This window comes from Sinohyriopsis cumingii, chromosome 15, assembly GCF_028554795.1.
Source record: "Sinohyriopsis cumingii isolate HCF-2022 chromosome 15, ASM2855479v2, whole genome shotgun sequence".
NCBI classification, from domain to species: Eukaryota; Metazoa; Mollusca; class Bivalvia; order Unionida; family Unionidae; genus Sinohyriopsis; species Sinohyriopsis cumingii.
Window position 1 is genome coordinate 21,275,565 of NC_142975.1, and position 24,357 is coordinate 21,299,921.

The window sequence follows — 24,357 nt, forward strand, 5'->3', positions numbered from 1 at the left end:
AAAGGGTCAGCATTAAATAAAAGGTTTCTATTATTAGTGTTTACAAAAAACAGTCAGGTCAAACTGAACTGAAGTTCTGAAAAATGTCAAATCCAGTAAATAAATTACATTACAATAGCATGTAATGGAATTTTAAAAAATTAAAACTAACAAACAAACAATTAAATTAAAACAAATATAAATTAAATAAAATATAACAGTAATGCACAGTGTAAGAGAATTTTTTAATATTGAGAAAGAATAGAACTGATTAAAGGGTCATTGTGAGTGAGGATACTTTGGATTCTCTGTGGTTGGTTAAGCACCAACCAGAATAATGCAAAGAAAAGGATTTAACTCCTGCCCAGCTGGACAGGCTAAATGAATACTATTACCAATTCCATTCACAATTGAAAAACCCTGCTTTGTAAATAGTTCATATATTTTATCCTCTCTAAAATATTCTTTTTAGTAAACATCCATTAAGATCTTGCTAATCTGGACTTTATTGAATTGATGCTTTATACTCATTTTCTGTTGTTTTAAATGATTTATTTTAAATCTGCTTAGAAAATAACCCTTTTCTGGCTAATTTTTCTACTTTAATTTTCACATGCTTGCCTCCCTTTCCCTGGAGGAGTACAATTTCTCCAGAGGAGTTTGACTACTCACGAGCATCCTAAACTACAAAATTGGGTTCATAAAACTACATTTATGGGATTTGGTTGTGGGTGGGGTGGGGTGGGGTGGGTAAATAGGTGGTGCTCAGCCAAGAAGGTTGATAAAGATTATGATTACCCCAGACAACTCTTAATGATTCAGGAATTGCCCCATTGTGACATCAAGACCTACCTTGATGAGAAAATAGTTGAAACTTTAGAAATTGCTTCTTTCTGTTGATCACTATTTCTTGACTCACAAACCTTAATATGTCATTAAATTTTCCTCACAACAGCTTTTTGCTTAAAAAAAAACCCCAACCGCATGTCAGTCTGATGCAAGCACATCCAAATCTGAAACTGGCACAACTTTTAGGATTTAAGTTTTTGATAAGACTGATCAGAAATCCTTATCTCTTCCTACATGCACTTATTGTAAGAAGAAATTATACATTATTTCTCATTGCTGCAGGTTGAAAAACAAGTAACAGAATCAAGACAGCTATTCCATGTGCTCTTATTTCTAAGAGGTCAAAGTCATGGTCATGAATTGATGGCAATACATTGTTGGGTCATACCAACCCCGTTTATTATGGAGAATTATGAGCCATTGATGTTGAAAGGTTATGTTCTACTTGTTGGTGATATTGCCAAGCCTATCCCTATCAAAATATTAAGAAATACATGATCTTCTCAGAATCTTTTATTAGGTATTTTGCCTTGATCTGAGAAGTCTTCTTTTTCTGAAAGTGTTCTTATTGAGGGAGTAGGGTGGGGATTTATTCAAGTTCCACTTGGTAATGTAAATTTGTCTTCAGACTTAGTCTCAGGAAACATCTAATAGTTGAAATATTTTGTTCAGTGTAATTCTTGATCATTTGTTGAGTCAGTGAATGTGACCTCTTCCAGTTGGTCAGTAATAGACTCAGACTGATGTTCCTTCTTGAGAAGTAAAGTCTGTTTTATCATTGACAATGGCATGTACAAAGCAAACTTGAGAAAGCTGTTGGCAACCAAGGCTGCTCGCAAGAGTGCGTAGCATCTTTACTTCAAGAGAGAAGCAAGGAATCAATGGAACATTATACGAAAGTATAAAATTACACAAAGAAGACTTACAAATCTACAGAAAGAAGAAACATAGAGGGTGAATTCTACTCATGTACAAGGAAGCGAGAATAAATGGGGGCTGCTCACAATGGGATAAGAAACCTGGAAAAATACTTTAAACAAGGAGAATAGAGACAGAAGAAGGGTCATTTCTTGAATGCTACTATCAGGAGGGTACTCAAGAACTGGATATGAGGAATATACCGAGAGAGAAAGTACCTGTTACATCAACTGTAATAATTGCCCTGAAAACTAGAAACCCAGACACCCTACAACACATTTACTCTATAAACAGGAAAGGATATGAGTGATACATAATAAGACCCAGGGGGAATTTGCCGGTCCTACCGTTTGGAGAATTAAACATATCTGGAGAGGTGGTAGTAGTAAAAAAACCAGTACCACTTCTAAAAAAATGAAGAAGCAGACAGGAGAACTTCATCTCTCTGACATTCCCATGGATAAACCTCTTGAAGACACAAATGACCGTTACAAAAATAAATTTAGCGTAAAAGTGGAAAAATCAAGATTGGCGACTGTCCCAGGATTCTCAATATACAACTGGATTAGGATACTGGACATTGAAAAGACTTAGGGGAATTAAAAGGGCTTTCCATCCACATGGATTCTTGACAAAAGCTTGGTATAAGGGATGCATACACCACAGAAAGTGTAATTCCATATTTCAAGTTATTTTTCATACATGAAAAAATAATTATTAATTTCAGTGTACAAAAAATTCTATGTAAAAAAAATAATTATAATTTTGTGGTAATGACCATTTACAAAAAATAAAGGGATCATACCGGGACAAGGCCTGCAGAATACACGACACTCAACAACTTAATGTACAAAACTAATGTACAAATTCTGTCTCATTCTGCTCTCAATTCAAGAATCTGATTGTTGCTATGAGAGAGAGAGAGAGAGAGAGAGAATAATCTTTATTGGTCAGTTACCTGTCAGTTGTGTTATTCCTTATGTAAACACTACAAGGGCATTATTATATTCCATTGGCAATTAAAACCTGAATCAATAAATCATTTTGGTTGTAATTATGAGATCCATTGTCACTGTGCCACATGGCTATGCAGATGTAATATACATGCTAATTAAATACGCTTGACCTTTAGCTTGGTCTTTTCCTGTAAATACTGTGCTGAAGACCAGATTCACCTATACAGATCATATTAAGGAGGCTCTACGTAGGGAAATGAGGCTACCCATTGGGTATTGAAAATGTGTACGACAAGCCCATTAGCTCAAGAACAATATTAATCTACTGATACTTGTTCTGAAGCCAGTTGAAAAAAATGGCAAATGAATTTAAGAGAGAGAGAACAACAAAGCAACATGTATAAAAAATATTTTTTATTTATAAACACAGCATGTTATTTTCAAGGATATAATTTGTGATCCAAAGTTGGGCAAATGCACAAAACAAATGCAAAAACATGAAATGAAACATTCATAATTTTCAAGAGTTTTACTAGTCTTCCAGCTCAAAACCCTCAAACCATTTACATTCTTTGTCACCAGAAAGACTTTCCAATTAGGCTGCATTGTCACTCCTTATGTACGGGTCCTCTCTACCATTTATTACATTTGAAAGGCCAGTAACTTTGAAGCTAATGATTATCATGTCCTTTTTCTTCTTTAATTCTTCACTGGCTTCAAAAATCCTGTCAGTCATTTGCTGCTTTGCAGGGGCTGGAATTTTTTCAGTTGCCTTCTCACCATCTTCCCTGGTTGCAATATTTTTGCTGCATCAGTATTTGATTTGTGCAGTTCAGCATCATCTTTTACATTGGCGATCTCGGTAACTGCAGTAAAAGACAGGTGATGGGCTTCACCATTGTCTTTTCTGGGCCATCCAGGTCCAATTTTCTGCCTTTTGTTTGGTGGTTCAGTGCATTTAGGTGGTGGTGGGATAAAAGTCTCTTCCTTTGGCAGGGGTTTGAAGAAATTTAAACTTAATAATGAAGTCATGCCCAAGCATGAATAGACCAAGATCTTTGAAGATATTAGCTACCGGTATATATAAATCGAACTCACGGAGTCAGTGACTTTTGCATTTATGATTAAAACTAGCTGGGTTTTGTTAGTTTTTACTGCATTACTATATTGAGACAATAAGATTAATTGCCCAATGGCCTGTAGTCTTCGCGTCTTCCTTTAATGAGATTATTTTTACTGGATAAATAAACTCAAATGGCTTCTGAACTCATTTTTAAAATGCATGCATTTCTTTGTTACACCAACTGATGTAATCAAGAGCGCTCATTAACAACGACATCCAGCTGTTAATGAATAGCAGTATATATTGTAATGACAACAACAGAACAAATACATCAATTGTTATATTTTCTCTCCAATACAAAAAGATGAAGAAGGGCAATAAAATGAATGTGCATAGATTCTCAGTTAACAAAACAATTGATTGCCCTTTCCGAATAAGCTTAGCAAAGGGCTTTCTACACACTTATAATTGGTGAATATTTCTTTAGTTTTTTCTTTCTTTTTCATTATTAGATACCTCAGATACACATTTACAAGAAGATAACAGATAATTCAGGTTTGTTTTCACTGAGGAAACAAATATTTATATTTCTCCTATGGAATTATACCAAATATACTCGGCAAAGAATAAATTGGTTGTTTTGCATATATAAGTGATACATGAGTATTTTATCTGATGCCGTTTGAAACGTGATGCAATAAAACCCTTAAAAATATGTAGTGAAATACAATAATAAAGGAAAGAAATTATCAATGACCTACATGCATGATTATAAACGACGATTGTTATATTGTGTGAATCTCCCATTTCACTATTCGATGCCTCAATTAAGAACATGCCCAAAGTTAGTCACTACTTAAACTTGCTTAGCAAAACAATACCCTGGTCATTTGATGTACCTAAATCAAACTTTGGTATATTTTTTAATCCATTTGAACTGGGAACCTGTCTTCAATTTTAACAAAATGAAATAAAAATAATAGATAAAAAAATTTCCAACTAAAACAATGATTTTATCTCTTATTCCTAGCTGTAAAATTTAAAGGGCCATACTTTTTTTTATCACTTTGGCAAAAGTAAATCTTCATGTACGAAAAATAATAGGATGACTGAAGAAAACATTAAATTTTGTGTGTGAAAAAATATGATAGTATTAATTATTGCTTTTATGGCTAGATGGTGTACAAAAAATTAAAGGGTACAAAAAATAACATGAAATACGGTAGATGTGGAGAGACAGGGCACACTCCACATAAATGCCCCAAAAACCCAGCAAAGACTCACACAGGGAGAAGGGATGAAAACCAAGCAAAACAAAAGATGAGAGATAAAACAAAGAAACAAACACAGCTGATATTTAAGAAGGAAAACACACAACAATGGAAACAGAAACAGACAGAATAAAATCTAGGCCAAAAAAAGGAGCAAAGCAGCAACTATAACTGCAACAGTACAACAAGCACAGTCAGATCTAACAGAGGAACAGACAGAAATGTACCTGGAAGACCATGATGAATGCCTAGAAAATCAGCCAACTACAGGGATATCACCAAAAGAGATAGTAACAACAGAACCCAAGCAAACATAACCTCAGTAGAAGAAGGAAGATAGACATAGAAGAAGGGCAATGAAGAGACAGAAAAGAGAACAAGAGACAAAAATGAGTGAGACATACCTTGTGTACGATGATGAATGGCTTGAATAGATCTTCATTACATTTTCATTTTTAATTTTTTTTTAAATATAAGAACTACACAATATTTAATAATGCAAAAGAAGTTATTATATATACACTACCAAATATATACAAAAGCAAAAAACTTTTTAAATCCATACAAATAAATAAAAACAAGATATAGCATACACGACAACAAGTAGGGCAGGAGGACCTCCTTAAATGGTCTAAAAGATTAATCAGCGAGAGCACCCTCAGAAAAGAAAAAAGAAAAAAAGTAACAGACTCAGACCCTTTACCATTTGTATTATCAGGAATAGAATAAGTGCTGTTGGGGGGGTGGGAGCAGTACAACAGGCTTAGGTTCCACATGCACAAACACTGTTTTGTCAATAATCACACTAATGTACTTTATGAGTGGTTTAACACTTGTCCAATTATGCTGCAAACATTTAGAAGGGAAGGATGTTGGTAGATACTTAATTAACACAAAAAACAAATCAATTAACCATTAAAAGGAATGCTGACTCATGACTACTCTTTAACTTATGATAGTGATCAGTGGTAATTTTCACTGAGCTAATGGATTCATGATGACTGGGTTAACAGATTGTGGTAAGTGTTAATTTTGAGTCCTGTGATAAACTTAGGAAACGTTAATCAAGTTGGTAACTTTATTTTTAAAGATAGCTACATCTCTGCAGAGTAGTAGTTTACCTCCATTGTTTTGTCTGCAGGTACTATGTGGGGATGTGTGGGGATGGAGCAAATGACTGTGGTGCCCTGAAAGCTGCACATGCTGGTATCTCACTTTCGGAAGCCGAGGCCTCTGTTGCTTCTCCTTTCACTTCCAAGTCTCCGAACATCAGCTGTGTGCCTACAGTTATCAGGTTAGCATGGTACAGAATAGGCATGTGTGTCTTCCTCCAGATCAAATAGCAATTTGGAAACATATCTGAATGTTGTAACTAGATAAAAGCAGGCCATGAGCTGGATGTGAGGTTGCACATGCCTGAGATAGAAGATATTGATAAAGTGCTCTTCAGATGTGACATTTATAAAATGTCTTAAAATTTAGTAAAAAATATTGGATACAGAGGAACAAATTTATCATCAGTCTACATTCCGCAGTTTGCTTTTGCAGTGTTTCTTTGAAATTTCATTCACCTTGTTTCTTTGCATTCTGTTTTTGTTTTACTAGTAACTTTGCTCATTTCAGGCTCTGCATGAATTAACTTTACATACCATATGGCACAAAATATGTACATTGTAATAGGGATATAACAAACATTTATAGAATGCGAAACCTTAGTTTATTTTATTGCAGATAAAATTTATTTTGTATAATATGCCATTTCAGCTGCTTGTTCCAACTATTGCATATTATTGTATTATGTTGGATTTTTCAGAACATTTGATAAATTTGATATTCAATGAATTTAATAGTTAGATTTTGCTTCTCAGATCATAGTTTAAAGACTTTTTTGTGTGATGCTGTTAAGATATGAAACTACTTTTGTTATAACATTATGATGAAAAACATTAAAAGATTTATGTGATGGAATGTTTATGGCCTCATATGAGATAAAAGAAAGAAGCCTCTTTCTATTCTGTTCATCCCTCTTTATGTTTTTCATTACATTCTTCTGAAATACCAGCCCAAATAGACAAGTAAAATGACGATGCATTATTCATGGAAATAAAGAACAAGGTTTGATGGGGGCTGATTTTAGCAGCCAATCAGATTCCTATGATACTCATATAAATAAAAGAGATCCCACACTTTTGCCAAAATATGTATTTAATTCTTACCCAGGAAAAAAGCTACTATTAAAAAGCTAATGGTTTTTTCCTCTGTTGTGGAACATATTTTCATGGATTATAGACAGTATGAATAAAAATGTGTGTATTTCTTTGCCATAAACAAACACCCAAAAGATGCACAGATCTTTTGTTTCAGTAGCAATTATAGCCATTTGTTGCTACAGTGTATATTTAAGAATAACCAAATGTTCAGAACATCAGTGATGAAAGCATTTTTATGTGTTTGTATCAGTTAGGGGAAGCTTAAATTATATTTTATTTTATTACCAATTCAATACAAATATTCCATATATTGATCAATGGTCACAACAGTTAGACAATATTTTGAAACATTTAAATGAAAATCCGGATAATTTGTTCATCCATGTTTGATTTGGATCTGGGTTTCATATTAGAAGTGGTGGAATCAGTCAGGGAACCAGACTACTTTACAGCAGTACCTCAGATGCTTTAAACTGCACATATTTTTTTATAATGTAAAGTGTTTGGATGATCAAACTGTTGATTATAGAATTTTGTAAATATGGCATCCAACAAGCAATGCATGTTGAAGACTAAATGGAAATTAAGCATCTTAAATAGTTTTGATAATCTGTACAGAAGAATAAAAAAGAATATCCAGAATGAAGGAAAGGAAAATAAAAATAAACAGTAGACAGATTATTACAAATGCATTTGTTGCAGTGTGTACCCTACCCACCCCTCATCCCACCATTGTTTCATCAACATCATTACTGTCACTTAACCAGTGATAAGTCATAAAAATTCTGACCCTCACATCCTTTGAAAAATATCTTGCTGAGATGTAAAGAAGAAAAGAGAACCTATTATGTTCATTGTATTACAAATTTGAAAGGAAAAACCTGAATCCCATCCCCTCTCAAAAGTTAAACATAAAACCAATCCTTGAATATATGCATGTTTGTTGTTTTCATTCTCTTAATTGAATTAGGTATACCTTCTGTTTTCCAGTATGCATATTTGCATATAACATTAGTTTTAGGCAATACTTTATTTTCAAGTAGAAAATTTTCTGAGTTCTATCTATATTATAAGCAAATTTGGTGCATGTTTAAAAACATATTCATATAGTGTAATTTTGCAATATGACTTATGGTACAAAAAGAAAAACAGAAGCTATACCTGTGTTGAATTTTAACTGAGTAACTAGATTACAGTATTGTAATTGCAAGTTAGTAAAAATCCTAATCAACTACCCTTAATCAAAATTTGTTCTTTCTGAAAGTTTGCTGTAAAATGTTATTTGAAAAGATTTCTAAACTTGTTTGAAACAACCCCTGTACCACGTATATGAAAGCAAATGCACACATCTTTCAGATCATGCTGTCCATCCTAATGTCTTTCTTGCCAATAATACCTTACCATAACTGCTCATACACACCGAAAAATCAAAGTCAGTATATTAATGAACTACCATATATACTCTCATATAAGCCCGTTCGCATATCAGCCGATCCCCAACTGAACTGGTATAAACACTAAAAAGTGCATGACCCGTGTATAAGCCGACTTACAACTCTGAGGCATCTCAAGATGCACGAGGTAAGTTCTGAATTCGTTTATTTAGATAATCTTGTATTTAAAAAATTACATGTATACTTATCTCGAGGTTGCTGTGCATGATTATTAAAAAGAAATAATAATAATGAGGACCTTGTATAGCACCTTATCTTTAGAAGCTCTAAGCGGTTTACAACATTAGACAACACCTATAAGATAAAAAAACATATATAATGATATTATTACAAAAACAAACACCATGAAATTAGAAAACATAAAAAACAAAAAACATGCTGAGAACATTTAAGGTAGGAAACATTATTATGTCTTTAAGTTTGTTCTTGCAGTTGAAATAAGTGAGTTTTGAGAGCACTCTTAAATGGGATCATTGTGTCTTTGTGTCTAAGTTCAGTGGGCAATTCATTCCATGTTGCTGGGCCCTGGTATGCTATATAAACTTGTTTGAAAAGTAATTTATTTAATTTTCTGTTTTCTTATCAAGTTTCAGAAATAATGCTTCGGAAATTATGCTAATACTGTAAAAGTTGAGTTCTAGTTTGCTTTGATGTAAGCGACCTTACACCATTCCTGTCAACTTTCACACTGGGAGGGGAAAAAAACTCCCAAATTTTGGGGTCGCTCCATACCTACCTCCTGATTTCATAATATCTTCTGATTATGGTAGAGAATTCCTGATTATTACATTATGTGTTTTCATTTCTTCTAAGCAAGAAATGTCTTTATTATTACCACTCTTTGTGAACATGTAAATTATGATGGTTATGTGCCTTGTACAAATAAACGTGCGTACCTTTTTAAAAATATTACCTCAATTTGTAGGATCGCTTATATCATTGAAAATGAGAATATCTCGTGAGCGCGTGATTTAAAGTAAATGAAACAGCTATTGAGGACTAGCTGAAATGTTATCTGGAAGAATGCAATTTGGTCGAAACAATGAATAAAGCAAAATCTGCATCTAATATGTTTGGAAATAAGTAAGGATTTAAGTGATGCTATGCACTGTGTAAGTACTGTACATTATAGTTCAGTCTGGTCTCCCTGGTAAACTCAACCAGCCCACGAATTATGAAGTCTGTATTTACCTTTATTTAACTTCATGTTGGAGAAATAAGAAAATATGCACATGCAAAATAATAACAAAATCAATTATAGTACTTTATAACAGTTTAATAATTGTCAGGTCACTGAAAGTTACTTTTTTTTACATGCCCATGTCTTATGAGACGGAAAAAATTATTGTTTCGTGTCCCAAGATTTACAGCCATTACAGTAGTCAACAAACAGACCTAAAAGTTGTCAAGTTTACACATTGGCCCGCAGATAAGCCAACTGCCCCCCCTTCTTCTAGGCCTTTAGTTTTTCCTAAATTATTCTGCTTTTATGCAAGTATATATGGTAAACCCTTTTTTTCAACTGAATCAACACAAAACATTCAAGTGCATCTATTTTTAAATAGAAAGGTTTTCTTAATGTAACCACTTCATTACAACAGTCAATTGATAGGATTGCATATATAAAGTTTTAGTATTTGTCTGTGCACTTAGGGTACCGTTAGGTATTGGTTAGTGTTTTCTTCACTATTTGTTTTCTTTGTATTTTCACTGTAATGAGTGAACTCTTGAGTACAACCTTGACCATACAGTGTCTCTCAAATTCCACAAAATTGTACTGTCCTGTATGACCTACATGATTGCAATCTAAAGCTAGATCTTCAGTAACGTAGATTTCCTGAATATATTTATGCAAAAGGTTTGCGAAAAGAGACAATCTAATAAGTGGTATGCTGGAACTAACCAGGCTAAGGCAAGGAAGTATCTCATAAAGAATGTTTATTTAATGTGTCTCCAAAATATCGCAGGGCAAAGTCATTTTCTCTTTCCTAACAGAAGAAGGAGAAGTTCACATGTTTTAGACCACTTAGTCACCCACTTTGCCTGGTAGCATGACTCCTGCTTCAAGAGATATTTTTAAACTCCTAGTTCACACCTTTGGATCAATAACAGTGTGAGTTGTTTAACAGAAATATGTAACAAATGGAGTAAGGCAGAAATAAAGAATTGGTGTGAACAGAATGTGTATGACTTACAGAAGGCGAAATAAATAGAAACTATTTAAATTTTTAAGAAGAAAATAAGTAATGAGTGAGCTCAAACAGCTACTGTCCAATACATTTTAATTAAAAACTAAACTGTGTTACCTTTACACCATCAATCCACACAAGATATACTGACAATTTGCTCTTTATAAATAATTTAGTGGCATAGTCAGGTTATGTGGGGTAATAAACAAATCCAAAGCCTTGAGTAACTGCTTTTTGCTTAGGTCTTTTTTTATTTAAAAAAGAACAGATTTTCTACACATCATTGCACTGAATGTAAATAAATTGTACAGTAATCCTTTTCTTTAGTAAACATTTCTTTGAAAATTGCTCCCACCAGTAATGTGTATTATTGTGTGCCAGTAGCTTATTGAATAGAGTTTGTTTAAAATCCATGTACAATAATTTAGAGCAAGGTACTAAATAATTCATGAAATTTAAACAAATGAACAATGATATTAATATTACATTTTTTAAAAACTGAATTCAGTGCTGATTTCATTTTAATGTATGGGTGTTATTTACATATTCGTTTTATGATTGCCAAATGGCCAGTATATTTGAAATCATAGAAGAGTAGAATGCTAATAATAAATGCAACTTAACCGATTCGGCCCCGATCCCGTCTGTAGGCGTGATGAGGCTGTACCCTACTTCAAAGCCCTGCAGCATCAAGGCCATTTAAGATAGACCAACGTGGATGGTATTAAAAAAAAGCAGACAGATATAGCTCTAAAATGATATGAAATAATCTGGAAGTTCTAGTTGCACTACAAAATACAGTTAGAAAAAGCTCATTTTTTGGACCCGTTTTTTTTCCACCCAAAATTTGCTCGAGATCGGAATGCGATTTTGTGTCCGGATTTTAGACCTTTTGGCCTCAGATCTAAGGCATACCGGTCTTAACTGCACACAGACAGGTGAACCTTTGCAAAAACTAGGATACGGTGGGCATTTGGAATAAATTGCGGTCTCCATACGAAAATGATGGGTCTATTAAGCAAAAAAAAAAAAAAAAATGATGTTTCTAATACAACTAGGCATTATTCTCATGGATAATCCGTTGAAAACCGCTGTATTACGATGTATTCAGAAATAGCACCCCAAATCTCGTTCCTACGCACATTTCAGGCAAAAACGACAAAAACCTGTGGGGCCGAATGAGTTAATATGATGATTATATTTCTTACCATCATGGACCCTTTTAACGGACCATTTTAGCCAAAAACAGCATCATCCACTGCTTCTTCCTTTATTGCTGTGAGCATTGGTCTTCATTGCACCTCTTCTGTATTTAGCTGTTCTCTTCCAAATATTCCTATCATGATTTGCACTAAGGAATGTCTCAGAATGCAACCATATACAGAAAGAGAGAAAATTAAATCACCTATTTGAACATCAATTAAAAAAAAAAATATATTATTTTGTGTCACTGTGAAGTGGCACCCAGACAATGCATTTGATGTACAAGCCATATGGTCTAAGTTACATATTTTGCCTTGATTTTTCTGCTTTTTAATCATTAGTGCAAAGGAAAACATGTAAAAAATTTTGGATATGTGTTAAATGTGTACAAAAAATCAAATGTGTTTTCAAATTTACTGTTAATTTTTGAGGACTTCCTATAGGCAGAATCGGGAAAAATATGAGTTGTTTGTACATGAGCCTCTTTAGGAACAACTTTATCTGTAAATTTTACACTATTTCATTATATCATATGTTGCAGTTGATATATAGTGGCAAAAACATTACAAAAACTCTTACAGGTACTTTAATATATCACTTATTTGGGGGCTAAAATTGGCCCTTATGAAGCTTTGTCCTTTGTGTTCAGGTTGCAGTTTACATTTCATTACCAAATTTAATACTGCTCCAATGGCCCAAGTGGTTAGTGTGTCCGCCTCAGGGTTCAAACTTTGGCAAAGTAATATTATAGACTTCAAGAAATAGGTGAAAATATTTCAAAAGAAATTTTGTAAAGCACCCTTTTCAGGCAAGATAAGGCTTAACTTTGATAAATTAATAAGTGAAGATATCTCAGCTCTGAAAGGAAAGTGGTTCAAAGAACTTGATTATAATAACATTGATGTTTCCTTGTTTTCTTTATGTGTAGGGAAGGAAGAGCTGCCCTTGTGACCTCATTTGGCATCTTTAAGTACATGGCATGTTACAGTCTCACTCAGTTTGTGTCTGTGCTTATGTTGTACTGGGTATGTATAATCACAATATTTTTGTGTCACCTGTACTAGTAGATGAAAAGGCTTGTAGAACTTATTCAGTAACAATGATGTCACTGAATTTTGTTTTAAAAGTTATGTTATATTGAAAGTCTTCCAGAAAATGTCTTCTAAAGAACTTCTTAGACAATTTTTGTGGAGCCTGCCTTGGCAAAAGGGTGATATAGTGATGACTTTGGTTCCATGTGTGTCCTTTAAGTGTGATCCTTACATTGTCAGGTGAAAGTTGATCAGAGATCTACTTTTGTCTCACAATAATGACTTAAGTTTATTATTTACATGTTAATCCTTGAGCAAAGGTTTTGTTGTTCTCCTGACATATCTTACTCTATAGGTATGGTATCAACATGGGGCTTGCATCATCATGCTCCTTCTAAGAGGAAAACTAACTTGTATTACTTTGTTATATGCAGATAATCCCCAGTGTTAGACAAACATAAATCCCCAGAGTTAGACAAACATAAGTGTGCTTGTGAGCCTGGTTGTTGCTCTTCTTATTTTCCACTTGAAAAAAGTGCAAAATGAAGTAAATGATTTTAGTGTTAGGATACTAATTTTCATGGGTAAAATAGCTATCTCAGATTAGGTGTTACTGTATGACAGTTACAAGTGTTACCACTAATCAATCTTTTTACCCATGTAAGTCAATATCTGTGTCATTGATGCAGTACAAAATGAATCACATAACCTTGATGTATAATGCATGTGTAGAAATTATTGATATTATTTGTTTGTTTTATTGAAGGTTGGAAATAACTTGACAGATTTTGAATTCCTGTACATTGATCTCATCCTATTGACAAGTCTCAGTGTCACATGCAAGTATTCATTTTATTCTTGTGTGTGTGTGTGTGTTTATGTGTGTGTGTGTGTGTATATGTATATATATATATATATATATATACACATACATACATACAAACAATGTGTCCCTGCTATAGCACGTTCTGTTATAGCACAAATTTGGATATAACACGGTAATGGTGTGGCTCCCGAAATTTCATAAATCTGTATTTTTCTCGTACATAAAATATGTATTTCTTAAACGTACAAAAAAACGGAGAAAGTTTATCATTTTGCAGAAGAGATCACATATGAATAATACAAGATGATGGTGGCGTGGCTCCTGAAATTGTATATGTATTTTTCTTGTATATGAAAAAGCAGTTTTTTCTACTCAAAAGTAAGAAAAATAACATATAAGAAGTTTATTCCTGGATCGTGTAGGGCTTCATCAATGTCACAAAGTTGGATTTTTGTTCCTTACTGGCAGAAAAATATACCATCTGGCAATTTTTTTAATTGGTGACATTGTTGACTGTTTAAACTTGTATATACAACCATTGGTTTGGAGTGGAGAGATTCAGCAGCCCCACGAAAAAAGCTGCAAACTGGATATAAAATGCACTGAAAGTTATCTATCGTTACATAAACAAATTCATTGTCCATATTGACAAACCATCTTAACAGTGCATTATTATATCATAATCGCTTATTTTGACATCTAACATGAGTACTGTATGTTGTGAGATATCAGCTTTTTTGTTGTTGATATTTCTGGTAACGGAGATCAACCAGATGAAGCATTATCTCGTAATCTATTTTTTGTCAGATTTTCTGCAGCTCACTAGTAATTAATGTACAAAGACTGACACTTGTATTTGGATGCTAAGTAAAATTCCTCTTGTTTTTCACTCAGAATTAAATCCTTTTGGAACACTCACATTTTCTGTAATAATCTCTGTCATCAGACAAGAACACCTGCTTCTCTATCATCTGTTGACCCTTTGTTACATTTCTGATGCATGTTTGGAAGGTGGTATCATGCTGTTACCACAAATGTACACAAAAAAAACCCATCGTATTGGTTTATTCAGTAGGCAGGGAGGAACAGTAACTAGAATTGTCCAAATGACTTCCAATTCCTTTTTATAAATGGACCCAGATAAAATAGTTTGCCAAAATTTCAAAGGAAACAGATTACCTTTGAAGCACCAATTGTTGTGAAAACTTACATGGCAAATGGAAGAAAAAATATCAGTCTCAATCATGCAGTACAGTTATTTGATGTTGCTGCCACAATAAGAAATGTGCATTTGTTGGGGTCTCCAAAGCTGTCCTTTAGCGGTGACTTCAGTAATGCATGCACCCTTCATCAAAGAAAGTCGACTACAATCTTCAGTAAAGCAAACTTTTCTCCAAAGGAAGTCAGTACCAAACTTAAATAAAAGTGATGGAATCTGATGGATTTTTGCATTTTCCAACATGACTGGAACACTTTAACTGTGCCATGAAGTATTCCTTTTTGCAGGGAAAATTGTATGCATATGAACGCTACCAACAGCAGCTTAAAATGCAAACTAACTTTTACCAACTTAGGACATACTAGAAAAGTAAATGTGCTTCATCATTCGTTATGTAATTATGCTATGTTTTTCCACTGAATCCAGACCAATATGACCTTAGAGAAATTATTAAACATTTTAATTCACTGTGTGTGCATATTTTTGATGGAATCACTTGTATTTTGGATTAGGAATCACTTGTATTTTGGATTCAATGTATATGATGAGATTCGTGGGTGGGTACATGGTGTTGATACTCTATTCATGCTATACATTAGACATGTACATAAAAACATTATTCACGCAAATGTACCAATTCATGATGTATATGTACCAATTCATGGTTCTCTAAATAAAGTAAACTATTATATATGCCTTCTATTTTCACTACAGGTGTATTTCTCATTTAATATACATTGATTTAAGATGGTAACTGTGCCGATGAAGCACGTATTTTACCACCCGCATTTATTACCTACTCCCCCTGCAATTTTTTTTGGGGGGGTACATGCATTATTTTCTTCAGCTAATGGACCTGGTTGCTTATAACACGGTTCGGTCTATAACATGGTTGGGTTCTATGGCTCCCAACTGCTGTGTTATAGCAGGGTCACACTGTGTGTGTGTGTGTGTGTGTATATATATATATATAAAATTTCCATGAAAAAATTTCAGTGTAACAGACTTTCAGTTTGTAGTTTGTAATGAAGTAATTGATCTGTAATAACTTCAACACGCATCTAACATCTCTGATTTACCGATAGCTTAATAATACAAATTGGGTTTTTCCACTTCATGAAGTTTACCAATGCAAATTAGCACAATGGGCTCACCCACAGCAACATAATAATAATAATAATAATAATAATAATGAGGACTTTGTATAGCACCGAATCTTTAGAAGCTCTAAGTGCTTTACAACATTAGACAACACCTATAAGATAAAAAACACATTTAATGATATGATTACAAACACCCAGTGAAGTAATATATGAAATGATGGAGTTTGTTGAATATGTGACCTCTTTGCCTTTCAATTACCAATATTTAAATTGCTGCAGAGATAGTTTGACATTAGCTCTGAACTGGGACTACTTACCATTTATATATATGAGGTATGATGTTACAGGAATATACATGTATTGAAGTGGTATTGTTTTTTGTTTTCTTCTGAAGTTTACTGTAAATCATGTTTTTTTTCAACATGACTGTTTCAGGGAGATTATAAGAAAAAAATTATGTTTCTAGCATGACACATCATGTTATGGCAGGTATTTGAATATATATTTCATTATTTCACCATACCTTGAAGATAATAGGGGACCTAAAGTTTGAGTAGTGTTACATATATCTGGTTTAATATATATATATATATATATATATATATCTATATATATATATATATATATATATATATATTAATTTAATTGTTTGTTTGTCAGTTTTAAATTTTTATTTTTTTTACATGCTATTGTAATGTAAATTTATTCACTAGAGATGATTCTTTTTCAGAAAATTGTTTGACCTTGACTGTTAGTTTATAAACAACAGGTGTTGATCTAAATTCTGACCTGGATTCAGAATTAGTAAACAAAGTTCTATTTTATTTTAAAATGATTGGTTGTTTTCAAGGTCATGATGGGACTATGTGGGTTAAGAAGTAAACACTTTTTTAAAATTTTTATTCTGGGAATAAAATCATTGGTCTAATCAAGGCCATATTCTGTGTATGTGATATAAACATGATCATGTGACCCCCCCCTCTGATTTCGTAACTTGGGGGAATTTCGAAACTGCATCTTACAATACAATATAATCTTTGTTTTGAGACAGATTTCTCAGTTTTTGGCTTTTCATACTGATGTCAAGTTAATTTGTTGTAGCCAGATTTGAGCTATAATAATTCTTCAGATCAGTTGGATTTCAAAAGGATTAATTCTTTATTATCTGGAAATATTTTGAGGAGTGCTCACACAGAAATTTTGGAAAGACATTGCTTACAAATTTTTAATTTGGATTTCCATCACCGGAGAGCCATTATTTGTATTTCTACAAGGAACTGTAGATAAGCACAGTACTGACTACAGCATACGTCATCATCATCCATCTTGGATTTTACATCAGGATTTGAATTTGAAATTATTAGAACATTTATTACTAGGACTTTTGCAATTTAATTCGTGGATTATTCTTTGATTATTTTTGTATTTAATTCTTGAAACCATAAGTTCTTCTCTTGTTTTCATTTTTACAGAATTTTCCAGGAAAATAAATTATTTGTTAAATTTTAAAAAGCTAAGTTTCACTCTTTCTGTGTTACTGTTTATTCGAGCCTAAACACATAACAGTAGTTATTATGCTTGTAACCAAATGAGTAACCCATAAAAAGTAATTAATATCTCCTTGGTTGTATTAGTAGTAGTAATAGTATTTATGAATATCGGGCAGAGGTCACAGTAGGATTTTAAAACTAGGTGTCCAGGACTCCCATTTTGGTAAAAATAGGAGTCCCACCATCAAAAGTTGCAGTCCCATCTTTCCTACAGAATCAACACAGACGTGAGTGCATCTATTTTTAGATGGAGAGGTTTTCGTAATGTAATCACTCACTTTAATATAGCTTCTATACAACAGACCATTGACAGGATTGCAAATTTATGGTTTATTTATTTGTCTACGTCCTTGTAGTAATTTTTGGCAATGGTTAAATAGTATCTGATTTGCTGTTTTTTTCCCCGTATTTTTGCAAATACCTGTCAAGTCAGAAAACAGCTTAGATTTAAGCGCAACTAGTGAATTCCACAACATAGCATTGTCCCATACATTTCTGGCCTACATAATTTGCATTTTAAAGTTAAATCTTTAATAAAATAATGCTTTGGCTTTACTTTCAATGATTTGTATATTTTTCTGAAAATATTTGCCCGATGATTTACGAAAACAATCTAATAAACAGGTACATCCCAAACTTAGTGAAGTCCGCCATTATTTTCCATTAGGTTTACTGGTTCATTTACAGTTTTAAACTAATTTTATGATGAAATAGTGTACAAGAGGCAGTTAATATATATCCGGATCACCGATTCTGATCTTAAAACACATGTTTGTATGTTTTATCATCAAAGGATATCATGCAGGAAATTGATAGCTGCTACCTTACTCAGATAAGGGTTAATGGTCAGTCAGCTATCAAAACATGTGCTTGTGAACAGGCAAGAGTTTGTTTGTCAACGTAATTGATATCAAAGCTAGACCTAGCTACTGATGTATTGATGAATACATTTCGCTACAACACTAGAACTAATCAGGCTAAGGCAAGGGCATTAAAAAAAGTATGGTCAGTCAATATACCTCTTAAATAGCTCTTTTTTGTCCATCAGAGTGATACTGAATTTTGTCAATCCAAGTAAGGACATATTCCAAATACTAAGCCTGGCATCACCCACTTTCTTACACTTAGCTACTGACCTATCTGAACTATCAATTCTAGCAGCTTTAGCACTCTTCTGAATCTCGTTACAATCTTCATAAGTTTGCCATTTAACCCCAAAATACTTTCCAAATTTACGAATGGCATTTTGTCTAAGTGTCAACATGTCTTGATTCTCATGCACTACTTATTTGGATACATTCGGAAATGAACACAATAACGAAAGATAAAGTTGTTTTTTTATGTACTTTTTTAAATGACCACATGTGCTTCTCTGGGTCTTTCTGACTCCAAATTCAGTCACTGTAAATATCAGTACATTTCCACCCGTCCACCAGTCAAAGCCTTTGAGCTTGCCGCACAGCTATTGCACCATGTTCTTTGTGATGTACTCTTATAATGGCAGCATGTACATCAAGCGGATTTTCAGTCACTGAATTCTGTCATTGTAGATATCAGCACAGCTGCTTGATCAACACATTTTCCCACAAAGCAGGTGGCTGAAGCAGGACTAGCAAGTCTTTGAATTTTGCCGCACACCTATTACATGTGTACGGAAGACTCTTGCCTCAGTGATTTTCTGCGTCCCAGATCAAAAATTGGCATCCAAATACACGTAATTACGTGTTTCCGAGATCTCTGTCAGGTTTGGGAAGAAAAGGTTTTTTCAAAAACTGGTCCACTTTGATGAATGCATTTTAATGAAACAATTTAGGACAAGTAAAACTTGTGAAAAATGATCAAAACTTTCAAGTAACTTGTCCAGTTGGACATATTGCCATTTCAGTGTTTGTAATATATTGAATAATGTAATCATAGGTTAGTGCATTTGTATGGGACAATATGAATGAGTTTTTTTTAGTAATGCTCTGTGACCTTTGGAGTGTAGTATCATTATATAAAAAAATGAGTTAATATTTTTCCATTCAAATACAGTAACCTTTTATTTAAATACTTATTTTGTTTTTCTACCTAAAGCTTAAGAATAAAAAGAAACACTGCCAGAAACAAAGTAATTGAATTTATGCTCTATTTCAAAATAAATATGCAACCATAGATTCATCAAAACATAGTAACAATATTAATGCACACATAGTACCACCCAGTGACCTTTGAACTTCATTGCACACTTGACGTTACTTAAAAAAGATTCTTGTTTTGGTCTACTTAAAACTGACATTTAGAATCATATTTTGAATGAATGTGCATTGAAACAACATATCCAGTTGGTCTGGAATGGATGGATTTATTTTCTCTGTTGATCCAACTATATTTCTGTATAATGTACATGTGATTCGAGCAGTTTACTAGCATTGAATCAACCATGTCTCTGTTTTTGTTGGGTCTGTGATTATTTGGAATCATAATTTGCTGAACATATAATTCTTTTAATTGAAATTATCAAAAAGACACTATGGAATATCACATTAATTTCACATTGAGGGCAGTACAGAGAATGTGATTTCACTTGGAAATATTATCGAAAATACAGTAGTATTTCATTTCACTGTGTGTATCAACTTTTGGAAGGAATGAGATGAGACATGTCATTCAGATTTGGAGAACTAAGAAAGTACATTTTGAGGAAATTCAGGATGCATAATTGTAAGTATAATTATTGCCATTCTTATTACTAGCTAAAAAAGACCTTTGTTTATGCTCTGTTACTTGCTTGTTTGCTGTTGGAGGGACCCCAGCTGTGATCTGTGTGACATTTATCATTAGCCTAACATTGTATCAAAATAGTTAAATGGGAAAATTTCAAAGCTGCTTTTGTGCGACAGTCCATATAGCCAGTGGAAATAATACTTTTTTGTCATCGTGTCTTATTGGCTCTGATGCTCCTAGTTTCCTACCAAAACCTTCAGTTGCATTTTATTCCCTCGAATTTAGTGTTTTGACTTGACTTTGAGTTTGGTATGTCTCTGATAGATATGCAATAGTCATTGGCATCAATATGCTTTGTATAGACCCTAGATAACACTGGTCATAGTCTGAACCATTTTATTTGGGAAATGTTATGAATATGTCTCCTAATATATGTTTAGATGATCAGATAGGTATTTTAAATTACTGCATCTCTCATTTTGTCATGGACATTGAAAATATTACATTCATTTGTTTGCTTGTTTGAAAATTTAAATTATGGCTCAGTGAACTTTTCGGCAGCTTGAACTTTATCATCTTTATTTTCAAAGGATGAATCAGCTTGTTTAGTTCATTCACAAACAAATCTAATCAATCAAAAGCTACAATGCTACTATATGAGTGTACAAAGTAATTCCTAATATATGATACTATTTTTAGACACATGTCCTGCATTAAAAGCCATGTAGTATGGAAAAATACAGAACAATTCTAACAATATAATGTTAACAAAAAAAAATGAGTATATAATATTTAGCAAGACTTATGTTTGCATACTTCATTTATGTACAGTGCATTTGTAATTATCATACTACAACCTATCATATCCCTATCTTTTTTCTAGTTGGCTGGACAGGCCCATACCACAAGCTTGTGAAGGAGCCACCATTGGTCAGCTTGATCAGTTTGGGACCAATTTTATCTCTTGTGCTGCATATGTTCATCCAGACTGGGGTCCAGGTTTTCTACTACTTCACTGTCCAACTGCAACCATGGTCAGTTTCGTTTTGTAAACATTAATATTTATTCCAGTGTCAATATTTACAAATATACAGTAAATCTGTTTTGAGAGACAAACCATTCTGTCAAAAAAAGTGGTCTCATAACATATCTGTCTGTGTCAGAGTGCCAGATTGTAAGATAGAAATTTAACTGGATTTTTAAAGGAACAGATAACCACAATAAATTTGCAGTACATATATTTTATTCACAGTTCTAGTTACAGTGTTAAATGCATTAATTAAAATTTGTTTATATAGCAATACAAGAACATTAATCATAGTCTGTTAACATATGAATGACAAAGTTAATTAATATAATGTCTGTTTGTCCTATCCAAAAGTTGACTGAATAAATGGGTAGGCCTCAAGGCTTATTTTAGGCCCAGATATTTTGAAATTTTCAGGAATGTACATATCTGAGCATGCTGTGTCCCAAAAAAAAGCGATCAACATTTGAAGAACATAAACTTCTGATGTTTAGAAATTTTACATCTGAAATTTTGTTTATTTCTGTATTTAATTGTTGTATTTAATTTTTGTATTTAATTTTTGTATTTAATTTTTGTATTTAATTGTTGTATTTAATTTTTCAGTCGGACAGTAATAAAAAGTGGTATATGTCTTTTCAAGGTTTACATGCTTACAAGAAGACAAATATTACCATGTAAACTTGAAATTCAATGCCTTGTACATGCTTACAAGAAGACAAATATTACCATGTAAACTTGAAATTCAATGCCTTGTACATGCTTACAAGAAGACAAATATTACCATGTAAACTTGAAATTCAATGCCTTGTTTATTTGAAATACAAGGGTTTAGGAATGCAAACTACATGTTACAAAGGGAAACTGCAGTGGTATTTGTCTGAAGATTCATGATAGACCATGCTTATTTTCCAAATCATGTAATAGAAAATTGAAAAACACGGGGAAAATAAATGCAATAATGTGGCACTAATTTCAGCAACAATGAAATCTATATCTCTGTTATATTAGCAACTGATTATACAAGAATGTAAAGGATAAATACCCTGTATAAAAAAAAAATGAGATTCTGTTGAGTTCTAATAGGTTAAGTCATTTATCGATGTCAGTAATAAAATCATGTGCACTGGAACATATACATTTGTATTGGTCTGTCTTATTGTATTTGTTTTTCTTTCACTCTAGAGACTAATTTGATATAAAATAAGAAACCGGTTCCTGTTCACTCATCATCTTGATAATAAATATGTCAAAACTCATATGATCTCAGTTGGTGAAGTAATAAAACCATTGTACAATATTTACCATACATGTTGGGACACCATAAAATAATTTCTAAAGTAATTTTTGGGTGCACTGTATGTTCTAGGACAGATCTTTGTTATTTATCCTTACTTTTTGGGACCTCTTTGACACTTAGCTTGTCACAAATCTATGGTTTCAAACTAAGTAACGGAAAGAAGCAAACCCAGCAAGTTTTTGTAAAACTTAACAAATAATTTATTTCTCTAAATTTAAGAATAAGATCATTGTGAATTAAATCAAATATAATCTTCAAAAGGTTTACACAAGTCCAAAAGAATCGAGTGTTCTGAATGAATGCTAGGTCCTCAAATGTGCTGATGTGCCAACAGTCTTCATGTATCACAATGGCACTGTTCAGCACTCCAGAGTCAATGAGCACTTTGTAATTCCGATGAATATTCCAAACAGAGGTTTTCTTTCAATTTGTGTCTAATCACAACAATAAAGTGAACACATATGCAGACTGATATTTAAAATATAACATAGGAAATAAGAATAAATTGTCCACCTATATGTCCCTATATACATCAGTATGGCTCTACATCACAACATTTTCCTACATGATATATCACAATACCTCATGTTGCAACAGATCCCACATAAGCAGGTTCTTTATTATGATTTGATAAAAAGTTAGGTCTGAAACAACCCTTTGCTTCATTGAAGTTATTGCTGATTTCTTTTCCTAAATGTAAAGTCCTTTTTTTCACTGTCTATCCATTGTATTCTGTCTATACACTAGTTTTGTCCTGGTAGATTGTGTGCTGTCTGCAGAGCAAGGTGGCAAAACTCTGTATCATGAATAAAACTAGGGCAGTGCTAGCATGCAACTCTCTAGTAAGCAGGCAAGACAAAGGTCTGTAGCTTGGAGTTAGTTCTACTCCAGTCAACTTTAATGTTCATGGTACTGCAATAAATAGCCGCTTTGCATGCAGATTCTTTTTGGTACTCATAAAAAATGCAGGGCTTCCTTTGGTTAGAGCCTCTAATTTAATCATCTGTTTTTCATGAGCATCTGATTCTTGCATTCTGGACAGAAGACATCACACATAATTGCTTTGTAATATCTGAAAACCAGTATGAAATCACTTAGTCAAATTTCTGGAAAGTCTATGGTCACTGACTTGAGTCAGAGTTGAATATTGACTATGAATCTTTCCCACAAAATTCACACCCCCTGATTGAAGTGGTGTTTGGTGTTTGAATTCATGCAGCATTGGTAATAGCGATAAATTTATGTATTTACCTGCAATAATCACCTTCTGCAATTGTGAACTGATGAGATCAATAGCTGATAAGGCAGAAAAATAAGGTGAGGTGAAAAATAGGGGCGCACATAGAAACACTGCTATTCATTCTGGTGTCCATAAATGACATAGCTGTTGTGAGTATGTGTGACTACCCCAAGAGTTGACTGGGGTTGCATTCTGATCACTACTGCTTGAAGAGGGGATGGTGCTTCCAATAAAATGGTATCCCATTCATGTACATATGGCCA

At 33.2% G+C, this 24,357-nt stretch overlaps 1 protein-coding gene across 1 annotated transcript in view; it reads left to right on the forward strand.

Moving 5' to 3' along the window:
• The window catches only part of LOC149781389 (polyamine-transporting ATPase 13A3-like), a 409,406-nt gene that overhangs the window by 321,420 nt on the left and 63,629 nt on the right, over window positions 1-24,357 (forward strand). The window contains exons 25-28 of the mRNA XM_089935483.1: window positions 6,178-6,330; window positions 13,021-13,117; window positions 13,890-13,962; window positions 21,411-21,561. Of these exons, the coding sequence (XP_089791609.1) occupies window positions 6,178-6,330; window positions 13,021-13,117; window positions 13,890-13,962; window positions 21,411-21,561 (474 nt within the window). The remainder of the gene's footprint in view (window positions 1-6,177; window positions 6,331-13,020; window positions 13,118-13,889; window positions 13,963-21,410; window positions 21,562-24,357) is intronic.